At 40.0% G+C, this 22,756-nt stretch overlaps 1 protein-coding gene across 4 annotated transcripts in view; it reads left to right on the top strand.

Moving 5' to 3' along the window:
• The window catches only part of DTNA (dystrobrevin alpha), a 394,651-nt gene that overhangs the window by 363,504 nt on the left and 8,391 nt on the right, over nucleotides 1-22,756 (top strand). For 2 of the 4 annotated variants that reach the window (XM_082668516.1, XM_082668515.1), the window contains exons 18-24: nucleotides 2,482-2,578; nucleotides 4,395-4,415; nucleotides 12,495-12,654; nucleotides 15,355-15,444; nucleotides 16,940-17,108; nucleotides 19,597-19,765; nucleotides 21,773-21,821. In XM_082668516.1, coding sequence (XP_082524642.1) covers nucleotides 2,482-2,578; nucleotides 4,395-4,415; nucleotides 12,495-12,654; nucleotides 15,355-15,444; nucleotides 16,940-17,108; nucleotides 19,597-19,765; nucleotides 21,773-21,790 — 724 coding nt within the window. In that variant the 3' untranslated portion in view covers nucleotides 21,791-21,821. Of the gene's footprint in view, nucleotides 1-2,481; nucleotides 2,579-4,394; nucleotides 5,302-12,494; nucleotides 12,655-15,354; nucleotides 15,445-16,939; nucleotides 17,109-19,596; nucleotides 19,766-21,772; nucleotides 21,822-22,756 lie in introns of those variants that run through there. The other 2 variants (XM_082668517.1, XM_082668518.1) reach the window with 2 other exon arrangements.

The following is a 22,756-nucleotide window of genomic DNA, read 5'->3' on the forward strand; positions in this document are numbered from 1 at the left end:
CGTCTGTGGTTTCCAGACTTGAATTTCATTAGACCAGCTTAATTTTTTTATTATTTTGGGGAAACAACATAAAGTTGAGTACTTTTTGTTTTACCATATAATGACATTTTTAAACTACCATCATCTGTTATTGCAAGTTTCATAAATGACAGTATATTTTTCAACTTTTTATTTTGAAAAAAAATGTAAGAAGTGTTGTAAGAATATCACAATGAATTTCCTTCTACGCTTCACCTAGAGGTTGCAAACATTTTGCCACACCCTTCTGCATCTCCCTATATATGCTTATATATGTAAATTACATATGCATTTTTGATGAGCCATTTGAGAGTAAATTGCAGACATTATAACACTTTACCCCTAAATACTTATGTATATATTTTCTAAGAAAAAAGAAGACATTCTCTTGTATAACCATGGTATCATCATCAAATTCAGGAAAGTTAATATTGTTATTTATTATTATCTAATATACAGTTCATATGAAAATTTTGCCTATTGTTCCAACACTGTCCTAAAGAAAGTAGGTTTTAACGCACACACAAAGCTAGAAATAATCTGACAGAATAAAAGGCATTCGTTCAGACGTGAATATTTTTAGCTCAATGAAAATAAAATCACTACTTAGTCCTTGTTTTCTCATTTTTCCTTGGAACAGTGGAGGCTACACCACAGATGTGTTACCCACATTTGGTAACCACTGGTATAAACACTTATAGAGAAGACATTATTAAATGATTTTTTAAAAATTATTATTATCATTATTAAATGATTTTTAAAAATGTAATTCAATCAAATGCATGAAAGAGTAAATGTCATGTTTTGAAAGAGTACTACTGTAAGATAAATGTACAAGTAAGGTTTTTTCAATGTTGGTTAATTATAGATTACTATAAGCTAACTTTTTCTGATAGTTTTTGGATGCTTCTCTTAATATTTCTTACCTATAATATTAGAAGTTTGCTTCAACCTTCTTCTCAAAGAGCTCTTATGATCAAAAGGCCAAAATTTATAGAACAGTATCTAGAAGAGAACTGGAAATAAATCAGAAACATTATCTACTCTTCTGCCAAGCCCTTCTGAGGATGTAGTTGGAACACCATGTGCAGACAAGGTCAAAGAAAAACCAGCTAATGGGTTTGTCATTGAAGAATATTTTCGAATTGGGCAAGACTTTCAAAATTAGAACGCTACAGACCAGGAAGACCAAAGACTAAAATAAGATAGAATTAAAGTCTATAAAATTATGATGTGCCTTGTCCTCGGGATTCAGAAAAGAGGCAATTGTAAAGAAAATCAAAGGAAGGATTGCTCTGGAATAAGCTTTAAATGGCAATAAAAGCCAAAAGTATAAATATTTTCAAAAAGAATGATGTGTTTATAAGTTTTAAATTCATAATTCATTATAGAGAAGGCCTATATGAAAGCAAATTAAAAATGTCTCCTTTATATCCATAACCTGTCCTCCCACAAAATATCTTTTAATTGGATGAGTCATTGACCTCAGTGTGACATTTTTATATTGTCAGTTTTTCATTTCAGAGTCCCTGCTATAGCTCCACTTAATATTGTGTCTGTGCCATTGAGATTAGGCATACTTAGTCATACATTAACACATACGTGGTTAAAGCATCCACACACTTTTTAAAATATAATTTCCAATATTTCAAAATCAGACAGGAGCCTTTGGGGCAAGGAAAAAATGTATATATTACTTTTTCACTAATGGTCATGAAATAATAGATTTGAAATAGATTTGGAAAATATACTTCAGAAATGTGAATCATTAATATTCGTGTCCTTCATTGTTTTCATTCTTGCTGACAGCTGATAGAAGTTCTGCAAAACAAACCAAAATTAAGCAAACACAAACCTTGTAGATTGTTAGAACAATTGTATAGGAACTCCTTTTTTTCTGACCTCACTCTATGCAGCCAAACCGAAGCCAGAAGATTTATATCGACTATAAAAACTATACCACGAATATTTCTCCTCTGAAAGGCACCACACTGCATACTAAGAATTGAAGAGATGAAAAATGTACTTTTCTAAATCTGATTTCCACATACTAAGGTAATCAGTGTTTTCTGTGAGATTTACAAAAAGGTCCTTGGTTTTGGAGGATCTGAGGGATTGGCCTTTTTCAGTGACAATTTGGTTTTTGTTTATTACCTCAAGGGGACCCAATGGCACAGCACAGGGCCCGTGACGTAATAAGCATTCAGAAAAGATTTCATTAAATAGTTAATTCAGGGTAGATGGGGGTAAATATCCAATAAGAGTTTAATTCTGTTTTAGTATGACTTTTAACAAACAAACATACACCCAAGCTATAATTGTTCATTCATTTGACATTTCCCTGCCTGGTAACCTATGTCAGAGACCCAGAGATGCCCTTTTTCTAGCGGTCCACAAGACTGGCAAATGTGATTAGCTCAGTGAATTGAATGCTGTTTCTGATGACAACTGCTTCTTTCTTAGACAGCGCAAGGATGAGCTGGAACAGAGAATGTCTGCTCTCCAGGAGAGCCGGAGAGAGCTAATGGTCCAGTTAGAAGGTCTCATGAAGCTACTAAAGGTAAGATGTTTCAAATAAATGTTTCCTAGACCTACAACTATGGCATTTGTAAAAAAAATTTTTAATTAAAAAAATAAAAGAAATTTGCACATAATGTGCAATGGTTTTTTCAATTACTATATGTGAGTTCCTCCAAAATGTGCTTTCAAACTCAGTTTTAGTATCTCTTCTTAGGCACATCAAATGATAGCAGTCAATTATAGGGCTCATTCTTGTCCATTTCCTGGAACCAGACTACTGAGGACCTTCATGGCACAACTTATTTCCAGTTGGCTCATTTACAGTTCCTTTTGTCCTTGGAAGTAGTAAAACTGGATTTATTTAGAAATATTTTACATTTCATAGCCTTCAGAAATTCTGACTAATCTAAACAGAAGCTAATATCTAATTCAGAAAATGAAGATACAGCCATTAAATAATTTTGGTGATTATAGTTTTATTAAGGGGAGTAACTTTGTTAATTTCAGTAACTGTTGTCAAATCTGTGTGGCTTTAGCAGCAAGTCACATAACTTCTCTGGGTTTCAAATGCAAATTGTAAATGGGAATATCTCCTTAACTTTTCTGCAGGTAGAGCATTTAATAAGATGATCTATAGAAGTCCTCTGCAGAGTGTTATAATAATAATTCTCATTGGGAAGTGGTATTCTTTCTTTCATATATCTTATTCCCTTCTTCAGTATGCTCTAAATTGCATTTCAACCCAAAAGTAGACTAATTATGGCCTCATGTCCATGATTGCCCCAGCAGAGGTTTCAGTGCTCTGTTGTCATCCTGCCTGATGTAAATAAGCATGAACCAGTATGGACTGGAACTGTGACATGCCAAAGGCAGGAACTAAAACTTCTGATAAAAGGACATAGGCAAAGTCTCTGGGACAACTCACTTGTGAGACAAGATGTCCTGCCTTTCAGTCCCTGGATCTCCCATATTCCTGACACCCCATCATTTATTGTTTCTGTATTGTTTTCTTTCTTTCTTTCTTTCTTTCTTTCCCTTCCTTTCCTTTCCTTCCCTTTCCTTTTCTTACTTTTCTTTCTCTCTCCCTTCCTTCCTTTCTTTATTTATTTTTTAATTAAAAAAAATTAAATAGTTAACTAATATTTGTTGGAACCTACTGTGTCCCAGGCACTGATGTAAGTGTAACACTTTTTTCTTTTGTTTTCTTTATTCTTTTATATTCCTTAGTCGACTTTTCCTGCCATCAGTGTCAGGAATGCTTTATCTTTACTAAACAAAATTTACTTTTCATTGTATTAGACATATAAAGTGCAGAATTCAGTTTTTGTTGTACTATCTATGTTAAGACAGGACTAGATAACTAATAACCTCTTGCTGTTTCTGCCCTATTATCTCATTTGATGATATAAAAAAGCTCTTTCTGGTTTTTGTTTTTCCAAATCTACCAAATGAAGTGGGCCCATCCCATCTTTCCCTTCACTGAATGACAGGAAACTGAAAACAGCCACCTGGTTCTACTTCTGTAGCTTCTGTCACTGTAGCAATGGGATAGGAGTCTATTTACCACCAGCTATCTTGGCATCAACGTAGCCTAATTAAGCATAGTCTATGGTATCAGGATGTACCAACAGCAGGATAGAGAGAGAAATCATGTTGAAGGATGGTTGGATGCATGGAGGAAAGAGATGGGTCTGTAGTCTCAAATATCCAAATAGACTTGGAACTAAAGTCACCAGGAGAAGACCTGCCATCAAAACCACATTGAGGTTTCCCCCACCTTCATTCCTTCACACTGTGTACCTGCTCTTATTGGAACCCTGGGTAATCTAACTATTATTGATTCGATCTTTCTGTAGGAAGAAGAATTGAAGCAGGGAGTAAGTTATGTCCCCTACTGCAGGTCTTAACTAACAGTGGAGGGGCCTGCCGTCCTGCCGTTTTTCTCATTGCTTTCGCCTCTAATGTATGTTCATGCTTCAGTTTGGAAAGAGAAAAAAAAAATTATACTAATTTGCTTCCTTTTCAATGTAGTGCTTGATTGGAGACATATAAAATTTAGCATTTTTTATAACTATTACTACCGTCAACATCAAAAGAAGAGCTATTATGTCCTTTAGAACAGGGAACACGCTTTAACTTGTTGGAAACTTTTTAGACCTCCAGGGGTCTAAGTTTCAAACCAGTCTCGTGCTCTTCTGGGTTGTTGATCAGACCCTTCTCTTCATAGAAAGACACTCACCACAATCACTAACATTACACTAGGTAGAATCCACAGCGTCAGAAGCTAACCTCAACATCCTCTCATGCTGTGAATATTCAGTTCAGTTTCCATTTTACTGAAAAGATGTGGAACTTCTTTTTGTAAAAACCAGCCAATTACATCTCCTTTCATTGCATAATGTTTAAGCCCTGCTCCCCACTGCTCACCGTTACGTGCTCAGTCTAATAAGAGAAAGACTGTACTCCGTAACTGTTCACTTCCCAAACCAGAATCCCTACCATTGGTTGACAGTCATCTCCAAAGAATAGGTAACTTTCAGCCTTTCTCGTACCACCAAGCACCTTTCTGCTGTAGGAGTTCACAAGGTGTTACATACATCTTCCCTGGAAATAGGAGCCTTGTGACTGACTGTCTAACTGTAGCCTGAACTGAAGCCCCCTGTCTGGCCATGTAGCCAGTTGCAGAAGCCAGCAGAGGGAGCAGCGTACTCAAAATACAATAATAATAAAACAATGGCAAAATAAAAGCAGCTTTCATTTCAAGTGCATGTACCAAGCTGTGTATAACAATATATCCCACTTACTGGTCTTATCAAAAAGTTATATGGTATTTCCATGGATCCATTAGAACCGCAGCCTATCTGATTTCAACGTACCTTTCATTCTTCTGTATTCTCTTTCCTATTATTCACTGTGCGTGTTTGTGTGTAACAAAAAATGTTTGCAAAATGCTGGACACATTTTTACCCTTCATTCCCAAGGTCTGTAAAGAAGGAAAGTGTAAAACAAATCTGTAATGTCAGACAATAAAGACAATGTATTACATTATTTGTATTTTGTGAAAAAAATTACTTCACTAAACTGAAGTCAAATTTTAATGAGAGACAGTCCCCCTGGGTAAAAGACACACATTTGCTGCCTGTATTATTGCCCATAAATGCATACATGGGGTATTGCTGTTGTACGTACAACACACTTAGATCATGGTAAAGAAAAATGCCATCTCATGGTGCTTCTCTGCAAACAGCCTCTTTTCTTTCCTGTCTCTTACTCAGTGTGTGCATAGAAAAAGGAAATAAGGCTCACATATAACCTTCCTTCTCCTAGTGGAGAGAGTAGGCAACCATCCTGCAGCCAGTCAGCCCTGCTTTAGCCATTTCCCTCGGGGACCCTCTCTCTACCATTTCCAAGGCAGCACATTCTTGAAAGGCTCAGTGGACCAGGAAGTTCATAAACAGATGAATGCATAGAGCCAAACCATGGCAGCGCCCATAAGAGCATTACTGCCTTCTTTCCCTCCAGTTCCTCCCCACTGGGCCCTCAACAGCTGCCACATCTTTGAAAGTCAGCCAGCAGTGGGTACTGCTGCCTAGGTACTTAAGGACCATTATTGGCAACACCCAGATGTCAGCAATGCGTTGTCTGGGTGGGGAGAGTGTTTGCGGGTCTTACTCATTTCTTTGCTTACATAGTCAAGCCTCTCTTCAAAAAGGACCCAAGGCAGCTTACAACTAGAGACATAAACAGTGGCTTCATAAAATGGAAATAGAAAAATCGAAAACTGAAGAAGATGCAAATGTGCTAATCATAAGGGACAGGGTGTCACTCTGACCTTTCTAGCAGTGAGGCAAAAAAAAAGGAAAACATAATTGGTGGTTTTATCAGAACAGAAATGCCAGTTCTCAAGGGACCAAAATTTCTGTTGGCATAAAATATAAAATGAAGTTTTCACTCAGAGCTTTATAGAAGTAGTGAATAATAAAACAGACACACGCAGTAGATTTCGTGTGGCTGATTCTTATACTGACCTTCAGTGAAAATTAAAGACAGAACCCCATATGTCCCAATCCTGCAGAGGCAGTTCTACAAGGAAATAAACAAATGCCATCCAAATTTATAGACTTCTCATGGTATAACATGATCTAAGGAGAGAATTTAGAAGTTTTAGTCTGGCATCTGCTTCTAAATTCTGTTTTTATTTATGAGCCTTTCCCCTTTGGCGACATTCTCTTTGTAAAATCAGATTTAAGACACCACACACAACAAATTGTGCTTGATTTAATAACCTCTACTTGCTTTATCATAAGTCTGTGTGGTTCAATGTATTTTATTATACTGGTATATATAGTTCCTACTTATGCTGTTTCTTGTTAGAGGTAATGCATGAATTTATTCCCCTTGAGGAGAGAACATGAATTTTTTTTTAAAATGGTGCCTGTAATATAATATGATGATTATGGTATCACAAGCAATAAATTTTTTTTACAAACTTGAATCGAAATTATCCTACCCTCTTTCTTCTTTGTGTATTTGTAAGATTTATTGAAGGAACCATAAAAAGAACACTCATAAAAAGTTTAATAACAAAGGCGGCTGGGATATAATAACAGTGACAGCATATTCCAGAGTCTCTGGTATCCTTCCAGTGCCAAATACTATGACCTGGTCTAAAACCAAGTATCCTTTAGTTCAGAAGGTAGGGTCTCAATAATAATTTTCTAAGAAACATTACTGGAGCTAGACCTGAGTTATGGTGGTCCCAGTTCCTCACTTACAACTATAAGATCTTGAATAAGTCAGTTAACTTCCTAGCAGTTTATTTCAAACATACCGATAATACATGGCTCACAGGGTTGTTGTATAGATTTTAAAAGATAACAAATGTGGAACCACTTTGTGAAATACTATATGCAAGTCAAATATAAGCATAAATGTATGTATATATGTATACATATACACAGGAGAAGGTATAAACTTTTCTAATTTGACCCACATTTTACACGCATGCGCACATACACACACTCGCTTCTCTTCCTTACATTAACTTGTTAGTTAATTGTCTCAGTCAAGGGAAGAAAGTCACACATCATTTCAAATTCCATCTACTGCTCCCATTGTCTTCTCTATTTACTACTGGATGGTCCAATTAACTCGGGAAATCATAGTCATTCAGGTTCCTACTTCTTCCAGATATATTATGGAACATGAACAGGCCAGAAAAGACAGATTTTAACAGTTTAGGTTCACCTTCCATTATTTCCCCTGCTCATCCTCTCTTATGGGTATTGTATGGAGTAGTGAAGCGATCAAAAATGAGGGCAGGTGGGGATCAGTCACATCATAAATAATCAACTGCAATATTAGGACTAACATCTGTGTTCAAAAGCATACCTTCCTAGCCTCTGTCTCTCTTTCTCTTTCTCTCTCTCTCTCATACTTCTTTTAAATTAGGAGTTGTTTAATTAATTCTAGAAAAGTAAAAATTGCTTCTGTGCTTAAAAGCCTTAGAAAATGACGCTTTATTTCACGATAAAGACTAAGCCCCTTTTATGACACTGGAGGCCCCCAAACCTGACTCCACCCCTTCTCAGCCTCATCCCACTCCACTCCCCACAGAGAACCTGCTGCATCAACCCCACTGGCTTCCCACTGTGTCTTCAGTGCCCCTCACAATCCCCACGCCTTGCCCTTAATACTCCAAGCCCTGGAATGCTCTTCCCCGCCCCCCCACCCCAGTACTTGCTCTTTTCTGCCTGGAAATCTCTGCTATAAGACCCAGGGCAAATGGTGCCTCCTGTCTGACCAATCAGAATTAGTCATCTCATCTGTGTCCCCACAAGAAGCCCTATGATGATAGTCAGTCAGTGTGTACTGGAAGAAAGGATGAAAAGAGGGTTGAATGTAGCTAAACAGGCTGCTACGTAAAACCAGGCCTGACTACACTGCATTCTCCCCCAAACCTGAGAGGCTGACTTTCGGGGGCGGGGTACCTGGGTGGGGGAGGGTCCATAGTACCGCCTCCTCCTGTCTCATGGTCATCTGCTCTGCCATTTCTCCAGACAGTGCTGGCTCCACAATTAGACATTAGGCACTTCCCTTGAAGCATCCCTCCTTTCTGGTGCTGAGTGGAAACCCAAATACTTCCTGGAAAAAAATCGGAAAACTTATGGATCTTGTCAGACTTTTTAAAAATTGACACAACAGCAGGTTGAGTGGACTCAGAGAATGGAGGGTAGAAATGAATTTTTCATTTATTCTCTAGGAAGAGAACAATTTTAAATTTGCCAAGTATGATGTATGTTTTCCTTCTTCCATAAATCACCCCTCTTCTCGGGAATTTGAGATCTATATATTGATCTGCATGGACCATTGTCCCTTAAGTCTTTGCTCCATTAATCACCGGATAATTTCCAGGAAAGGATGTTCACAGAGATTATTCATTCTAACTCTTCTAAAGTTGTTAGCCGACAACCATGCTTCATGACCAGACCAGAGGCCACCATTCTATAGGGGCCTCACCTGTGAAAATGAAACTCTGTGACATCTTCACTGATCTACCCCAAAGCCAAGAGGCAACTACCATTCCTTAGTGGTTCTGCAAGAACAGCAGAAAAGAAGAACAGAGATGGTGTTCCCAGCAATAAGTCTACTATGCATCAAACTGGCCAGTGTCCTGACAAAGGGTGATGGGGCCCTGATCACCCAGGGAGCCAGGGTTCTACCCCCAAGTCTGGGTAAAGACTGGTCATGACTGGGGAGTCACAAATTGTAGGAAAGATGCAGTGAATCTTTACTTCAGCGTAGAATCTTCCACCTAAATTCTTCATATACTCAGACTGCTTGAAGTTGCACCAGTTGGAGATTCATTTAGGAGTTGGTGGCTATTAGCCATTCACACATTGGTGTAATTTAGACTCCATCAATTGTTTTTCCCTTAACGTGTAACCACAGTCCATTATTTTTCTCTTAACACAAGACCACTGATGGGAGTTTTGAAGACAGGAAACAGGCAGAAAGGTGTAGGAAAAGTTGCCTTTGGAGACAAGGTGTTAAGCAAGAAGAAGTGGGGCCGGTGCGGTACCCAAAGGGGAGGGGGGAACCCCACAAGCACCCTATGCTGCAGAGCCTGGTGGCACAGGTATGAGCAGGGCTGGCCTATACTACAGCCCCAGCACAGCCATCAAACATTGAAAAGCAGGCCCACAGCCTCATATCTGAAATCACTGGGTCCAGAGATCGTCTGGAACTCAGAATCTTTGAGGTTTTAGAAATGCAATACAGTGCAGACACCACATAAGTAGCCTCACATTAATTATGAAGCAACATGTGTTGCCCATTGGATTTCACATTTGCAGATAAGAGACTGTGGACCTGTATTTCTGTACTGGCTGATAACCAGCCTGAAGGTTGCTTGCTCCACCCTGGGCACTCACGCTGCTCTCCATGACCCAGTAACTAGAAGGTACTGCCTGGCCCAGCAGAAAGCCCTAGGCCACTGCTCCATCACCACTCCCTAGTGAGTCTGTGTCCTACACCTTCTGAGTCTTCAGGTTGTTAGTGAAAGTATGTTATGAAACATAGATGGAAGTATGTGGCGGTTGGTCACAGTGCCCAGGAGCAGCCTGGGAAAGCCCTGGCCTTGTAGCCTAAGGTCTGGGGATCCATTTTATCTCTGTCCTTCACTAGCTCAGAGACCTTGGGTAATTATCACCTCTGATCCTAGCTTGCTAACCTGAAAAATGAGAGTAATAATACCTCGTATGGTTGTTGAGAGGATTAAGTGAAGTAGATGGGATTAAAATGCTTTCTAGACTGACAATTGCTATTCAGATATAAGTTACTATCATTCCTAGCACTGATTAGTGGGAGAATAAAACAAAACTATGTATGTAAATTTGCTTTAGAGACTGTAAATTACATACAGAAATGGAGTTTTATCATTATTGTGAATCTATCGCAGAAGAGGATCTGGCTTCCAGGGTTGAGAAGGTAAGCCACCCTGTGTAGCCAAGAGGAGCCTTCTTCCTTCAACCCCTCTGTCCAACTTCCCATCATCACCAGTCCCTCCTCCCAGCTGCACCTGGTTCCTTGGTAAAAAGATCAGATGAGAAAGGGCAAGGAGCTCTGCTGAGGACCCTGTCTTGAAAAGGATGTGCAGGACGGGTTGCCAGGGAGAGGCACTTGATCTCAGGGTACCTAACCAACACCTGTCTCCTTTGAAGGATCCGTCACCAGCCATAGCCCATCCAGGTCCCCCCACTCCAGGGCAGGCAGACCACCTGGGCTCAGGCCCCAGCTCGGACACTCTAGCTCCATCTCCTGGGCAATTCTTTTCACCTCTCTGAGCATTGTGGTCCATAACCGCACATTTAGCATAATGGGACCTACTTCAATGGGTCATGGAGAGAAACCCATGAGGATGTACATGAGAACCTTGTGTGCATGGCAAAGCATGACTCAAACATGAGGTCACCTATTGGTGTGGGAAGCAAGGAAATGCCCAGGTACCTCAGAAGCAGAGGTTTCGTGGTAATGACATTGAGCTGCCCAAGTTTGCTGGGGGAAACCAGACCCGTCCTGGAGCAGGCTGGGGCAAGGGGCTGCAAAGCCTCACAAGCAGGCAAACTTCTCTTCCTTGGGCCCGAAAGGCCACTCCAAGGTACTGTTGCGAGTGAGAGTGGAATCCTCAGCACCTCGAGCATCACACGAGTTATTTTCTGTTTTGCTTCGTTTTTAATTCGGGATTTTCCTCAATTTATAGATTTGACTTTTCTGTGTGACGCTGAGCCCTGGAAAGCTAACAGCATGGCATTTTACAAGATTGATGTTGTGTGTTTTAACTGCAAGTAGCTGAACCCACAGCAAAGACCTAAATCGAATATTCCAGAGCACGGCTCTGGTGGTGCATGTCTGGGGTTTGAATGGGGTGATGATGAACCTCTGGGCCTTGCTGTGGAAGAGTCCTCACTCTCCCTGGCCAGACCCAGTGGACTGGAGTGGAATTTATGTGAATACCTAATCTGTTGTATATGCACTTCTTATATTTTCTTATTCGTGCTGACTTTACTTCCTTTGTAAACTAATTATTAAAACAGGAAATGTTTCCAAGAGACCTCATTGTAGAACCAAGACTGCAAAATTCAAGGTTTGACAGCCTCAGAATTATTTCATGCCAAGGGCTGAAATGAGGAGATAAATGGCTTTGAAGTTGTGTTCTCCTTTTTTCTTTACTCATTTTAAAATCCCACCGTTCTTGCTGCTAGAATACTGCTTTTTCATAGGCAAAGAGGACAGTTCCTACAGGAAACATTACCCAAAAATTAGAAACCAGTATTTCTTTTTTCTCTTCCGCATTTGAATCCCTGAATCACAGAGCAATTCGACAAAGACAACTTTTACTGTAAAACAGGGATTAAACAATTTACACTTCATTTGATTCTTTATTTGAGACTTAACATATGCAATATGGCATGACATGATTGGAACTATAAATTATCCTCTACAGATGATGCCAGGACAAGACAGGTTGAAAGTTTAGGAAGAATGTAAACCACATCCATCCCTAACAGTCTCCGAGTTTATATTTAAAACTTTCTCCTAATGTCTTTTTATTCTATATAGAGCTTCCTTCAAGGAGAACATAAACACACCTTGTAATTATCACTGCTTAACAGTAGCTTCATTACATGGGCAAACATCTCCTATATTACAGAACAATGAATGCAGTACTAATATTCTTAGCTTTCAGTTTGTAACCAAAACTTCAGATCATGTACAGTAAGGTCCTAAATTATCTGCACCTGCAACTCAGGTTGAGAATTACCATCTTAATTACCTAGGATTTCCACCTACTTTGGAATTTCATTGTCACTGTCTTTAACATTTGACTGAGACACTGGGAAGGGCATTTGGCATCTTCTTGCGAAAACAATTAATGACTTGCATTGTCTCTCCAGACCCAGGGGGCAGGCTCTCCCCGCTCCTCCCCCAGCCACACCATCAGCAGGCCCATCCCCATGCCCGTCCGGTCAGCTTCCGCCTGCTCCACCCCAACCCACACGCCTCAGGACTCTCTCACAGGGGTAGGGGGAGACGTACAGGAGGCGTTTGCACAAAGTAAGTGGCTTTATTTGTGTGTGTGTGTTCTGCTTTTCTGTTGCAAATAAGTCGCCAAGGATTGCATGATCTAGAGTTATCAGAGCCTCACCGTGGATGCTCTAGTGTATTCCACAGTTCGTGTCAAAGCCGGGCCTGCGAGACTTTTTAGAAACTCCCTACACTAATCTGTTCTTCCCTTCACCATCTTATCTTCTTTTGGCTTCTCTTGCCCTGCCCTGTTTTTTTATGAGCCTTTGCTCATTAAGGGAAGGGAAATCCTTTCAGCAATATTCCAGGAAATCTTATAAATGTAATCCATTTTAAAATTCCGAAAGATATTTCCTCCTTTCGTCTCTTTACATGAAAGCAAACTCAAGATTGAGAGTAAACAATCCCAGCTCTTTAGCACTGAGGCGATCAAGAAGGATGCTTAGTCATTTTCCAGATGGCTTAAAGAGTTGAATCATTGCCTCTGTGTTATGGGGCTGCGAGGCTAGCTCTCCATAGTCAATAGAAGAGGGCAAAGAGGGATGTGAGATGACAAACAGCAACAAACAGCATTCTCCCACCGCTGCCTCTTCTGCTTATGTACTGCGGAGTGTCGGGGTGGGAGTGGGGTCCCAAAGCAAGTGATCTTATTTATTTGGAAATATTTTAACACTTTATAAAACTTTTTTTTGTCATCACTTTTTAAATTTGTAGAAAATTAGAAAAAAAGAAATCCTCCTGCCGACCCTCAGCCTGCCAATCTCATTCCTAGAAGTAAAGACTATTAAGAGCTTGGCCCTTCTCAACGTTTCACTTATATATAAATATCTATGTTTAAGTTTGCTTTTATGGACATATACTCTTCTTTTTCCACACAAATTCGATCATGCATTGCATTTTGGTCTGCAATTTGCATCTCCCTTGAATTAGCGGTATATGGTGGACATCCTCCCAGGTCCTCACGTGTAGATCTAAGGAAAAGAGCGACATATTCGACTACTAGTTTTAAGACAAAAAGAAACATAAACAGTTAAAAGACAAAAGAATAGACTTGAGGAAACATTTCCAGCATATGTAGCAATCAAGTTTCATAATTTCATTTATACATTAAAGCACACACAGCTCAGTCAGAAAAAGACACTTCCAAAACAAAAATAGGTGAAGGATAGGAACCGACAGAAGAACAAATAGCCCATAAAGATGTTCAATCTCACAAAGAGTTGTAGAAATACAAATTTTAATCAAAATCACCTTTTGCCTAGCAGATTCAAAAAAAATTGTTTAACATCAGTAATATCCAGAGAGACTGAGGAAAAAGATGCTCTCATCCACTGTTTATAGGGGATAAAATCTTACTTTTTTTTTTTTTTTTTTGCGGTACGAGGGCCTCTCACTCTTGTGTCCTCTCCCGTTGCGGAGCACAGGTTCCAGATGCGCAGGCTCAGCAGCCATGGCTCACGGGCCCAGCTGCTCCGCGGCATGTGGGATCCTCCCGGACCGGGACACGAACCTGTGTCCCCTGCATCGGCAGGTGGACTCCCAACCACTGCGCCACCAGGGAAGCCCAAAAGCTTACATTTTGAAGGGAGAGCATGATGTACTTTCTGTTCTGAGGGAAAAAGGAAGATCTATTACAGGGCGTTTTTTCCTGAAAAAGAAAATGATTAAAGTTACACAAATATAATTTAAGTTATGCAAAATAATTTCCTTTTTTTAATTTTTAGAGGGAAAACTGCCCTTTCCCTAAATCTTAAAGAAATTTACAGTATATTAAATCAATTTGAGTTTCCTGTAATAATTATTGTTTTACCTACTTTGATTTCTTAAATTTACATGTGTTTATTATTTTACTTATTTAGTTTTACTTACTAAGAAATCACAATGAAATGTGACCTATCTAAGCAGCCCCAGCTCATCCTGCATAAATTCATCTGTAAGTCAGATATTTGGAATCTTGAGTCTTTTTTCCAAAGATATGATGAATTTGGCCCTCTGTTCTACATCCACCTTGCCCCACTCCCAGTCCAGCCCACAAATACCCTTTAACCCTTAGTGGGATGGAGACCTCATAATAATCTTCCTCTACCATAGAGAAACATGCTGTAAGTTCCAGTTCAGGGTACCAGGCATACATCTGCCCACGTCTTGGCAGCAGGAGCAAGAATCCTCACCCCTTTTCCAAACTCTGGGGACATACAGTGCACAGAGTTCCCATTCCCAAGGGGTACCTGAAATGACAGGGGAAGCTCGGGGAGCCCTGATGGGAGACAGAGGCTATGGTGACGGAGATCAGAATCTGATGTGCTCAGCCACCAGGTAAGAGCTGAAACAGTAGCAGCTGCTGGGAAGGCACAGCTCTCGTGGCAAAACCAGGCTTTTCATCTGTGAGGTGATTCTGAAGGATGACCACACGTGCTGGCTTACCTGGGATCATCCCAGTTTGTGCCAGGTCACCCAGTCTTGTTATTAATACCTTCCCTTTCACTTGTAAAATTGTCCCAATTTGGACAATAAAGTATATGAATCCCCATCCGTTGCCATGTCTTCTTATATCAAAGGCCACTGGCCTGAGTACAATGTTTTTTTTTTCAGGAAATGAACCAAGCACTTCTGAAAAGGAGAAGTCTTGGACGTTTTCTTGCTTTAGGATATCAATGGAAATGATAAACAGCATAGAAATTGGGGGAAAAGGAGAGCTTTGATTTTTTTTCATTATCATTCTTTCTTAAGGTTCAAGAAGAAATTTACGGAATGACTTACTAGTAGCAGCGGATTCGATCACTAACACCATGTCCTCTCTCGTGAAAGAGTTGAATTCCGGTGAGTCCCTGGTCCCCTCCCATTTGTCGTCTCATTGCAGAAGGACCCATAACTTCTGTTAGAGAGCTGCTCATTGTCAAGTATAAAAAGATTTTTTAAAGGTCTATGTGATATTTTGTTGGGATATTAGATTGTTTTAGTACCGTTTATACTTTGCTAATGAGAAGATCATGAATACATGCTCAATGCACAAAATTTGAAAAATGCAGAAAAGAATAAATATTAAAATTGACTTGTAAATACAGAATCCCAAGTTAGCCACTGTTAAATATATCATGACCCAAAGTGACATGATGCTAAAGTTATTTTATAGGGTCAAATGTCTTATTTACTAATTAAGACTTGTTCACTTGGAATGCATGGCTATTTGAAAGAGGCGAAACTGAAATTTACCTTTGCAATATCACTAAAGAAAGATCTGCGAAGAAAATAAATAGCATAAAATTGCAGCACTCTTCATCCTAATACTACTACACAAAGTTTTAAAAACTTTTACAGCGTGAATATGCAAATAAATATCTTATCAGTTACTAATACATCTCGTCTATTCCTTAAAGCCCTCCTAGCAAGATATCTGTTTGAAAGGACTGTGGTCATATAGTTGAGATTACAACAACTATAAGAAAGAAAACTTTAATGCTGTTAAAAAAAATCTGGATTTAAATTTCTTAAAACCTCTATAATTAGAATTAAAGTAATGAAAAGCATTGCTATTATTTTAGATTAAGATTACCAAATAGGATAAAAATGACAGTAGTTAATACATCATGATTAATGGCATGTACTCACTGCCCTAGCAAATGATGACTAAAAATGTTATTCTCATTGTAGGCGTTTCAAGGACTATTAGTTTATACTCTTATAAGTTTTTGAAATATTAAGTGAATGTAATATTTTAGGTCTGTGTTTCCTAAATTAAAGTAATATTAAGCAAAAGTAACAACAGTTTTAATAAAGACTTTTTATATTTTTATTTTATTTTATTGGTTTTTTTTTTGCGGTACGGGGGCCTCCTCACCGTTGTGGCCTCTCCCGTTGTGGAGCACAGGCTCCGGACGCGCAGGCTCAGCGGTCTTGGCTCACGGGCCCAGCCGCTCCGCGGCACGTGGGATCTTCTCGGACCGGGGCACGAACCCGTGTCCCCTGCATCGGCAGGCGGACTCCCAACCACTGCGCCACCAGGGAAGCCCAATAAAGACTTTTATAGAGGGAAAAAACAGATGGCTTCAAGAATTAAGTCAGTTATTAAGACAAAGTTTCCTTATAATATTATTGAGATAAAAAGACAATACTGTATACTAACTGATTTTGTGGTAATTCATGTCAGTATCAATTCTCATTTTGAGAAAAAACGAACACATACTTGACTTACATAAAATAACTGGTCAGTGTTTTAATCAGCATAGGTTGGTTAATGTTAAGCCTAGCCCTTTATTTGCCGATCGATCATAAAAAAGTCTAGGTCATTCTTCACTTCTTCAATTGTACCTAATAGAGGCGGGGAGTGAAACTGAGAGTAACGTGGATTCTGAACTTGCACGGACTCAGTTTGAAGATCTGGTCCCGTCACCAACCTCTGAAAAGGCTTTTCTAGCGCAAATCCATGCCCGAAAACCCGGGTACCTTCACAGTGGAGCTACCCCAAGTGCCATGCGTGGCGACGTGTAAGTATTTTCTGCTTGGGGGTATTTTCTCAGTAACGGAACACTCTGCAGGGAGCATAGGAAAATTAAAACATGGTTGCTTACTTCTTTATTTTAGAAAGGAATGGTTCAGTTTCCTTTTCTGCCAGAAGAGGTAGAAGGGTGCTACATTTCAATTTGTCATTGTGACTTTTCCCCCTAACAATTTCCAGAGTATCAGTAACAAAAACCAACCAGTACTTATTGAGAGCCTGGCTTGCCCAAGGCACTGTGCTAATTGGTTACAAAATAGTGTCAAAAATCTCTCCCACCCTCCCAGGACTCATAGACTAGTTCAGGAGATAAATCATCCTATCTTCTGAATTTACTAGATTTGCTCTTAAAGGACCTGGTGATACTAGAGAGGTCTCTGTTCAAAGTGGGTGTAAACAGCATCATATACGCACTTGTGATTGAAATAACTAAATGTATAAAGTCTCATTATAAAGAAGTCCAATTCGCTTGAATTATTGAATATGTATAAACCTGACCTTCAAAAGACATTTTGCAAAGATTTTTCACCCAATTAGGCATCTGTAGCTTGACAGGACCCAGCAGAATCACTCACGTAGCCACTAGAACTTCTGTGACGTTGGATCAGCTCAAAGCAGTCAGGCAGGGAAAACCAAAGCTGAGAAACAAAGGCAAAAAGCTAGGACAGACCTGCAGAGCCCAGCTTGGGAGGGAAAAGGGTAAAATGAAGGAAGTGAAGTAAGCGGAGTTCTGAGAAATGTGGGCAGGGGCTCACCCAAATTCTGGAAAAGAGAATTGATGAATAGTTCAAAAAAAAACTACAGAAGGGTGATGGTGCTTAATGTGAGAAGAACTGCAGATGAGTCTACAAAAATAAACTATCTGTTTTAAAGACCCAGAGAAGAAACTAACCAGAGGCCTTTCTGGTGTTTTGGCTGTCCATCCAAGCAGTGAGTAAAAGGCCAGTAATAATGGGGAATTATAAATAGACATGGCTTGAAAGCCAGCTGTGAAAAGGCAGAGCGTAAGATCAAAACAAAACAGTTATAATTTTACGTAGCAGGAAGCTGCTGCTTTTAGTTTCAGTTTGCTTTCTTGAACTTTCCTCTATAATTTAGAATTATTTGATCTGTTTGTTATTCAAACTGGTGAATTAATTATCAGTTTAGTCTGATAAATACAAATCCATTTGATTTTTTTTATAACTAAGCATTTACATGGTGGTTACCTAAAATTTTCTTGATCCGATCCTAAGGTCCAAAACTGTAACTAAGGCCACCCCATCTGCTGTCCCTGGTACACTGGTGGCAGGACCAGCTACAAACATGGCTGTGGGGCTTGGGAAGGGAAAGTTCATAGAGGTCTCGTAGACCTATTTAGGCTGACCCCAAACCTCTAAAAATAACGAGGACATGTCGTACAAATATAAATAAACATGAACATTGGCATTTAAGTTCCAACCCAGAAACTTCTACTTGACCACTCTTTTCATTTTAGGGGATATTTTAATATCTGTACTATGTAAACATGCACTGTGTTTTAGCGTGAGAATATTTTAGTCATATGATTTAGGTTGTGAATTTATGTTCAGTCCCAGGAAGAGCTTTATATATACTGGGATGAATAGATGGAGAGAGTCACACATTTAGTGAATGAGATCATTCTTATCTATTTATTTCATAGTGGAATTGGACAATTTAAATGGATTTCTTTTTTTTTTTTTTTTTTGCGGTACACTGGCCTCTCACTGTTGTGGCCTCTTCCGTTGCGGAGCACAGGCTCCGGACGCGCAGGCTCAGCGGCCATGGTTCACGGGCCCAGCCGCTCCGCGGCATGTGGGATCTTCCCGGACCGGGGCACGAACCCGTGTCCCCTGCATTGGCAGGCGGACTCTCAACCACTGCTCCACCAGGGAAGCCCGGATTTCTTAAGTTCAGAGCTAGTATAAATTTTGAAGATCAAGAGCTATGGGTTAGAGTATTAGTCTTCCTGACATCGATTAGCTGATGGGTGCGAGAGACTTGACTCTACCACAGGAATAAAGCAGATGCGTGCGCGATTCCTCTGTACATGCATAAGACAAAGAGCGTTAAATTATGAACAAATGTCCTAATCATTATTTCACTAGAGGGCTTACTTCCCTTACAGAAAGTGTTCTTGGATTCCATTTTTTTTAAGCCCTCAAACTGGAAAAACTATGTCCTCTCAAAGGATAAGCCTACCCTTTTTAAGAACGACAGACATTTAAAGGTCAGCTCATTCCTGTTAACCCTAGGAAAACATAGAGGACACCAGATTGCCATAGAAAAATTGTCTGTGAGAACACCTTGATCATATATTTCTCCAAACTTCCAAAGCTTTTTTAAAGTTTTTTCATTATGTCAAAGAAGAGACAGAATTGAAGTGAATTGAAGCAAAGAAGTGAATTGAAGGACTAAATAAATGTGTGCCCAGAACTACAGCTAACACAGGAATTCCACTCATACTTTCCTTTAAGATTTGCTCCGAAACTCCCACTGTGGTTGATTCCCAGGGTTACAGAAGATGGGGACCCATATGTGCGGCCAGAGGATGAGAACTATGAAGATGATTCTGTCCGGCAGCTGGAGAATGAGCTGAAGATGGAGGAATACCTGAAACAGAAGCTACAGGACGAAGCCTACCAGGTACCAAGAGCTGGCCCACATCCTTTAGCACTCCTGCCCCAGTCCCTCAGTAGCTGGGTCTCTTACATTACTCCAAAATTCGGTGGCTTCTCCTTCCTTCCACACTCCCTTTCTGGAATATTCTGACTGAACTCCTTAGTCCATGAATTCTAGACAGGAAAAATGTTAAATACTTCTTATAGCTTTCACTCACCATGAATTCCTGTGAATTCTGAGTTGGAAAGTAAAAGAGGCCTTCCACATTAGTGGAAACATGGTGACTAACAGTCCATGATCCTCCAAAATCATTAGGAAAATACTTTTTAAGAAAAGATACAGTCGGCCCTCCATATCCACAGATTCAGAATCTGTGGATACTGAGGTTCAACTATAAGGGACGTGAGCCTCTGTGGATGTTGGTATCTGCTGTGTGGGGATCTCCTGGAACTAATCCCCCATGGATACTGTAGGATGACTGTCAGGGAACAAGGCTCAAGGAAATTGACTAAGCATAAATATACCTCCTCCCTTGAATCATTTGTCCTCAGCTTCCCTCACTGCCTGCCTTATATCAAATGTCAAGAAGTGAAAGAGTGACAAACCTCACCAAGAAATGTTAGGGGAACTGTAGGCCCACATTCAGCAGGGTATGGTTGGGCAGATTGTCATATGTACTGGAGCATATTAATCCATCTGAGAAGTCAGTGGACATAACACATGCAATTGGGAATAAGTGTAATTAGCCACTCATCCTTAAGGGGGTGCATTTTCCCCATGGAGATTGTTCTACTGCCATGTTTGTTTTTCTTGTATGTTTCCCTTCCCTGTGTCTTGTTGGGGTTCTGGGAGTTCAGGGGTATTTGGCTCCTTGAGACCTGCTGCCTCCCAGACCCCGGGGGTTATTTTATCATGTCAGGCTTTCTGTCCGATGGCCAGACAAGCTTTTTTCCACAGTCTTAGGTTGGCAGTAGCCCCCTCTTTCTCTATTAGTGAAGGAAAGAGAAGCAGAGAGAATAAGTTATCTTCTCCTTCTCATATGTTTATAGATTGTTTGGAAATATCTTCCCAAGAAGAATAGAGCAAGAGGGAAGCCCACCAACCCCATCTTGACAGTATAACACAGAAGCTTTGCCTCTCTGGAATGTTCCATTAGCCTTTTCACTTTAACAGCCACATTTCAGAAGCAACTACAATGTAGGCCTAGATAAACAAAACAAACAGTGACCAGATACGTAAAGCCGTACTTTACTGCTACAGAAACAAACTTGCCTTGAGTGCAGACCATGGAGGCCGCTCTTTCTTTGCGACTTCTATGGCCTGTCCGCGGAAGGATGTTAGTCTGGATGAAGCTCAGGGTGTCCGTGGGAACTCTGAGGGATGGCATTCCTACTCGTATCTCAGTTGGCTCTGCTGCATAGCGGGAGAGAGAGAGGTGGTGAAATAATCAGTATTCTGGTTCATGCTGTTAGAGGTGCCTATTAGATCTCCCTATTTGAGCCCATATCAGTTTCTGGATTTTGGTGACCACAGTAAATGAAATTCTAGATTTTTTTTTAAAAGAAAGTGAGTCATTTCATATAAGATATTAGATTTTTATTTATTTTAATGACTTAGGAATTTAACCTGATATGACCAAAATGAAAGGAAATTCTATTAATAGCGTCAGCTCCGATTGGAGTTCATGCCATCTCTGGTAGATGTTAAGCTCCTTCTCTCTCTCCTTTCCTTTCCACACCCAGTGACTTCAAGGGAAAGACAAAGAAAAGGGCTGAGAGATAACAGGCCTGTGTGTCCCCACTCAAGATATATGCCCTGGAGAGGGTCGAAGTGGTTTTCCTTGACTGCTCTATGAGCATATGGTTGTTGGATGGGCCAGAAAGTTACTTTCATTCCTTGCACTCTCTCTCTCTATTTCTCTCTCTCTCTCTCTCTCTTTCTGCATGGCTTCCAACCAAATAATTCACCAGCTTGACTACATCACAGACATGACATGTCACCTTTCTTGTTTGTGTCCTTTGTCACCCACAGGTCAGCTTGCAAGGTTGAATGCAATATCCTTTTATCACTCTCCTCTCAAGTAAGTATCCTCTTATTTAGGAGGAAACGTGACCACTGTACACTGGATTCTGATAACTTGTAACCTATATTCACAATCACTCTCTCTTAGGTTTTCTCTATGATAAACTACCCTCCTTCCCAATCTATGAAGCATTTCATTATAATCCAGTGGAGATTTGGCAGGCAACCTTGGGAGTTGACTTTTTACTCTATTAATTAGGAAAGTTGGCACAGAAATTTCAATAATACCAAAGATGCCCCAGAAATTCTTAGCTGTGAAGCCATAACACTGATTCATAACTGCCTTCAAGTTTTCAGCCTCTCTAGCATTTGAGAGAGAAAAGTCCAGCCTTGCTCAGCACTTGCAGAGATGAGTCAGCTCCTTAGTCCTGCTGTATTCAGGGCCCAGAAGATCAAAGTGTGTACCTTAATGAGTGAAAGCAAAAGCATGTGTTATTAAAGAAAACAAAAGAAGCAAAAACAGAGAGGAAACCTTCTACAGCCTTATGGTTTTAGAACAGCGAATTCAAATCCATTGTGGAATTCAGCAAGATATAATTTAATTTCAGATATCATTTCTGTGGCATGTGGTCCCCCAGCTTTAAGGATCTACCTAAATACATGGGAAATCCTCAGTAATTTTTTTAATGTAAAGAGAATAGCCCTTGATTGGCAGGATCACTTCACTATAGTAGTCTGAAGCTTAGGCCCTGGACTCGAATAGACTGATTTCAAATATGAGTTCCATCAAATCTTACCAGCATAATCTTTGACAAACTACTAGACTTCTCTGAGCCTCTGTTCCCTCTGTTCAACATATATCACAATACCTACCTCATGGAGGAGTTGTACTCACTGAGATATAGCTTTTAAAGAGCTTAACATAGTGGCAGACGCACTATCATTTTATTCTGAGCCCACACATACATGCCTAGCACTATGCTCAGTGCTTTA

Source organism: Grampus griseus (genome assembly GCF_964374135.1).
Source record: "Grampus griseus genome assembly, chromosome: 12".
In the NCBI taxonomy this organism is placed as follows: Eukaryota; Metazoa; Chordata; class Mammalia; order Artiodactyla; family Delphinidae; genus Grampus; species Grampus griseus.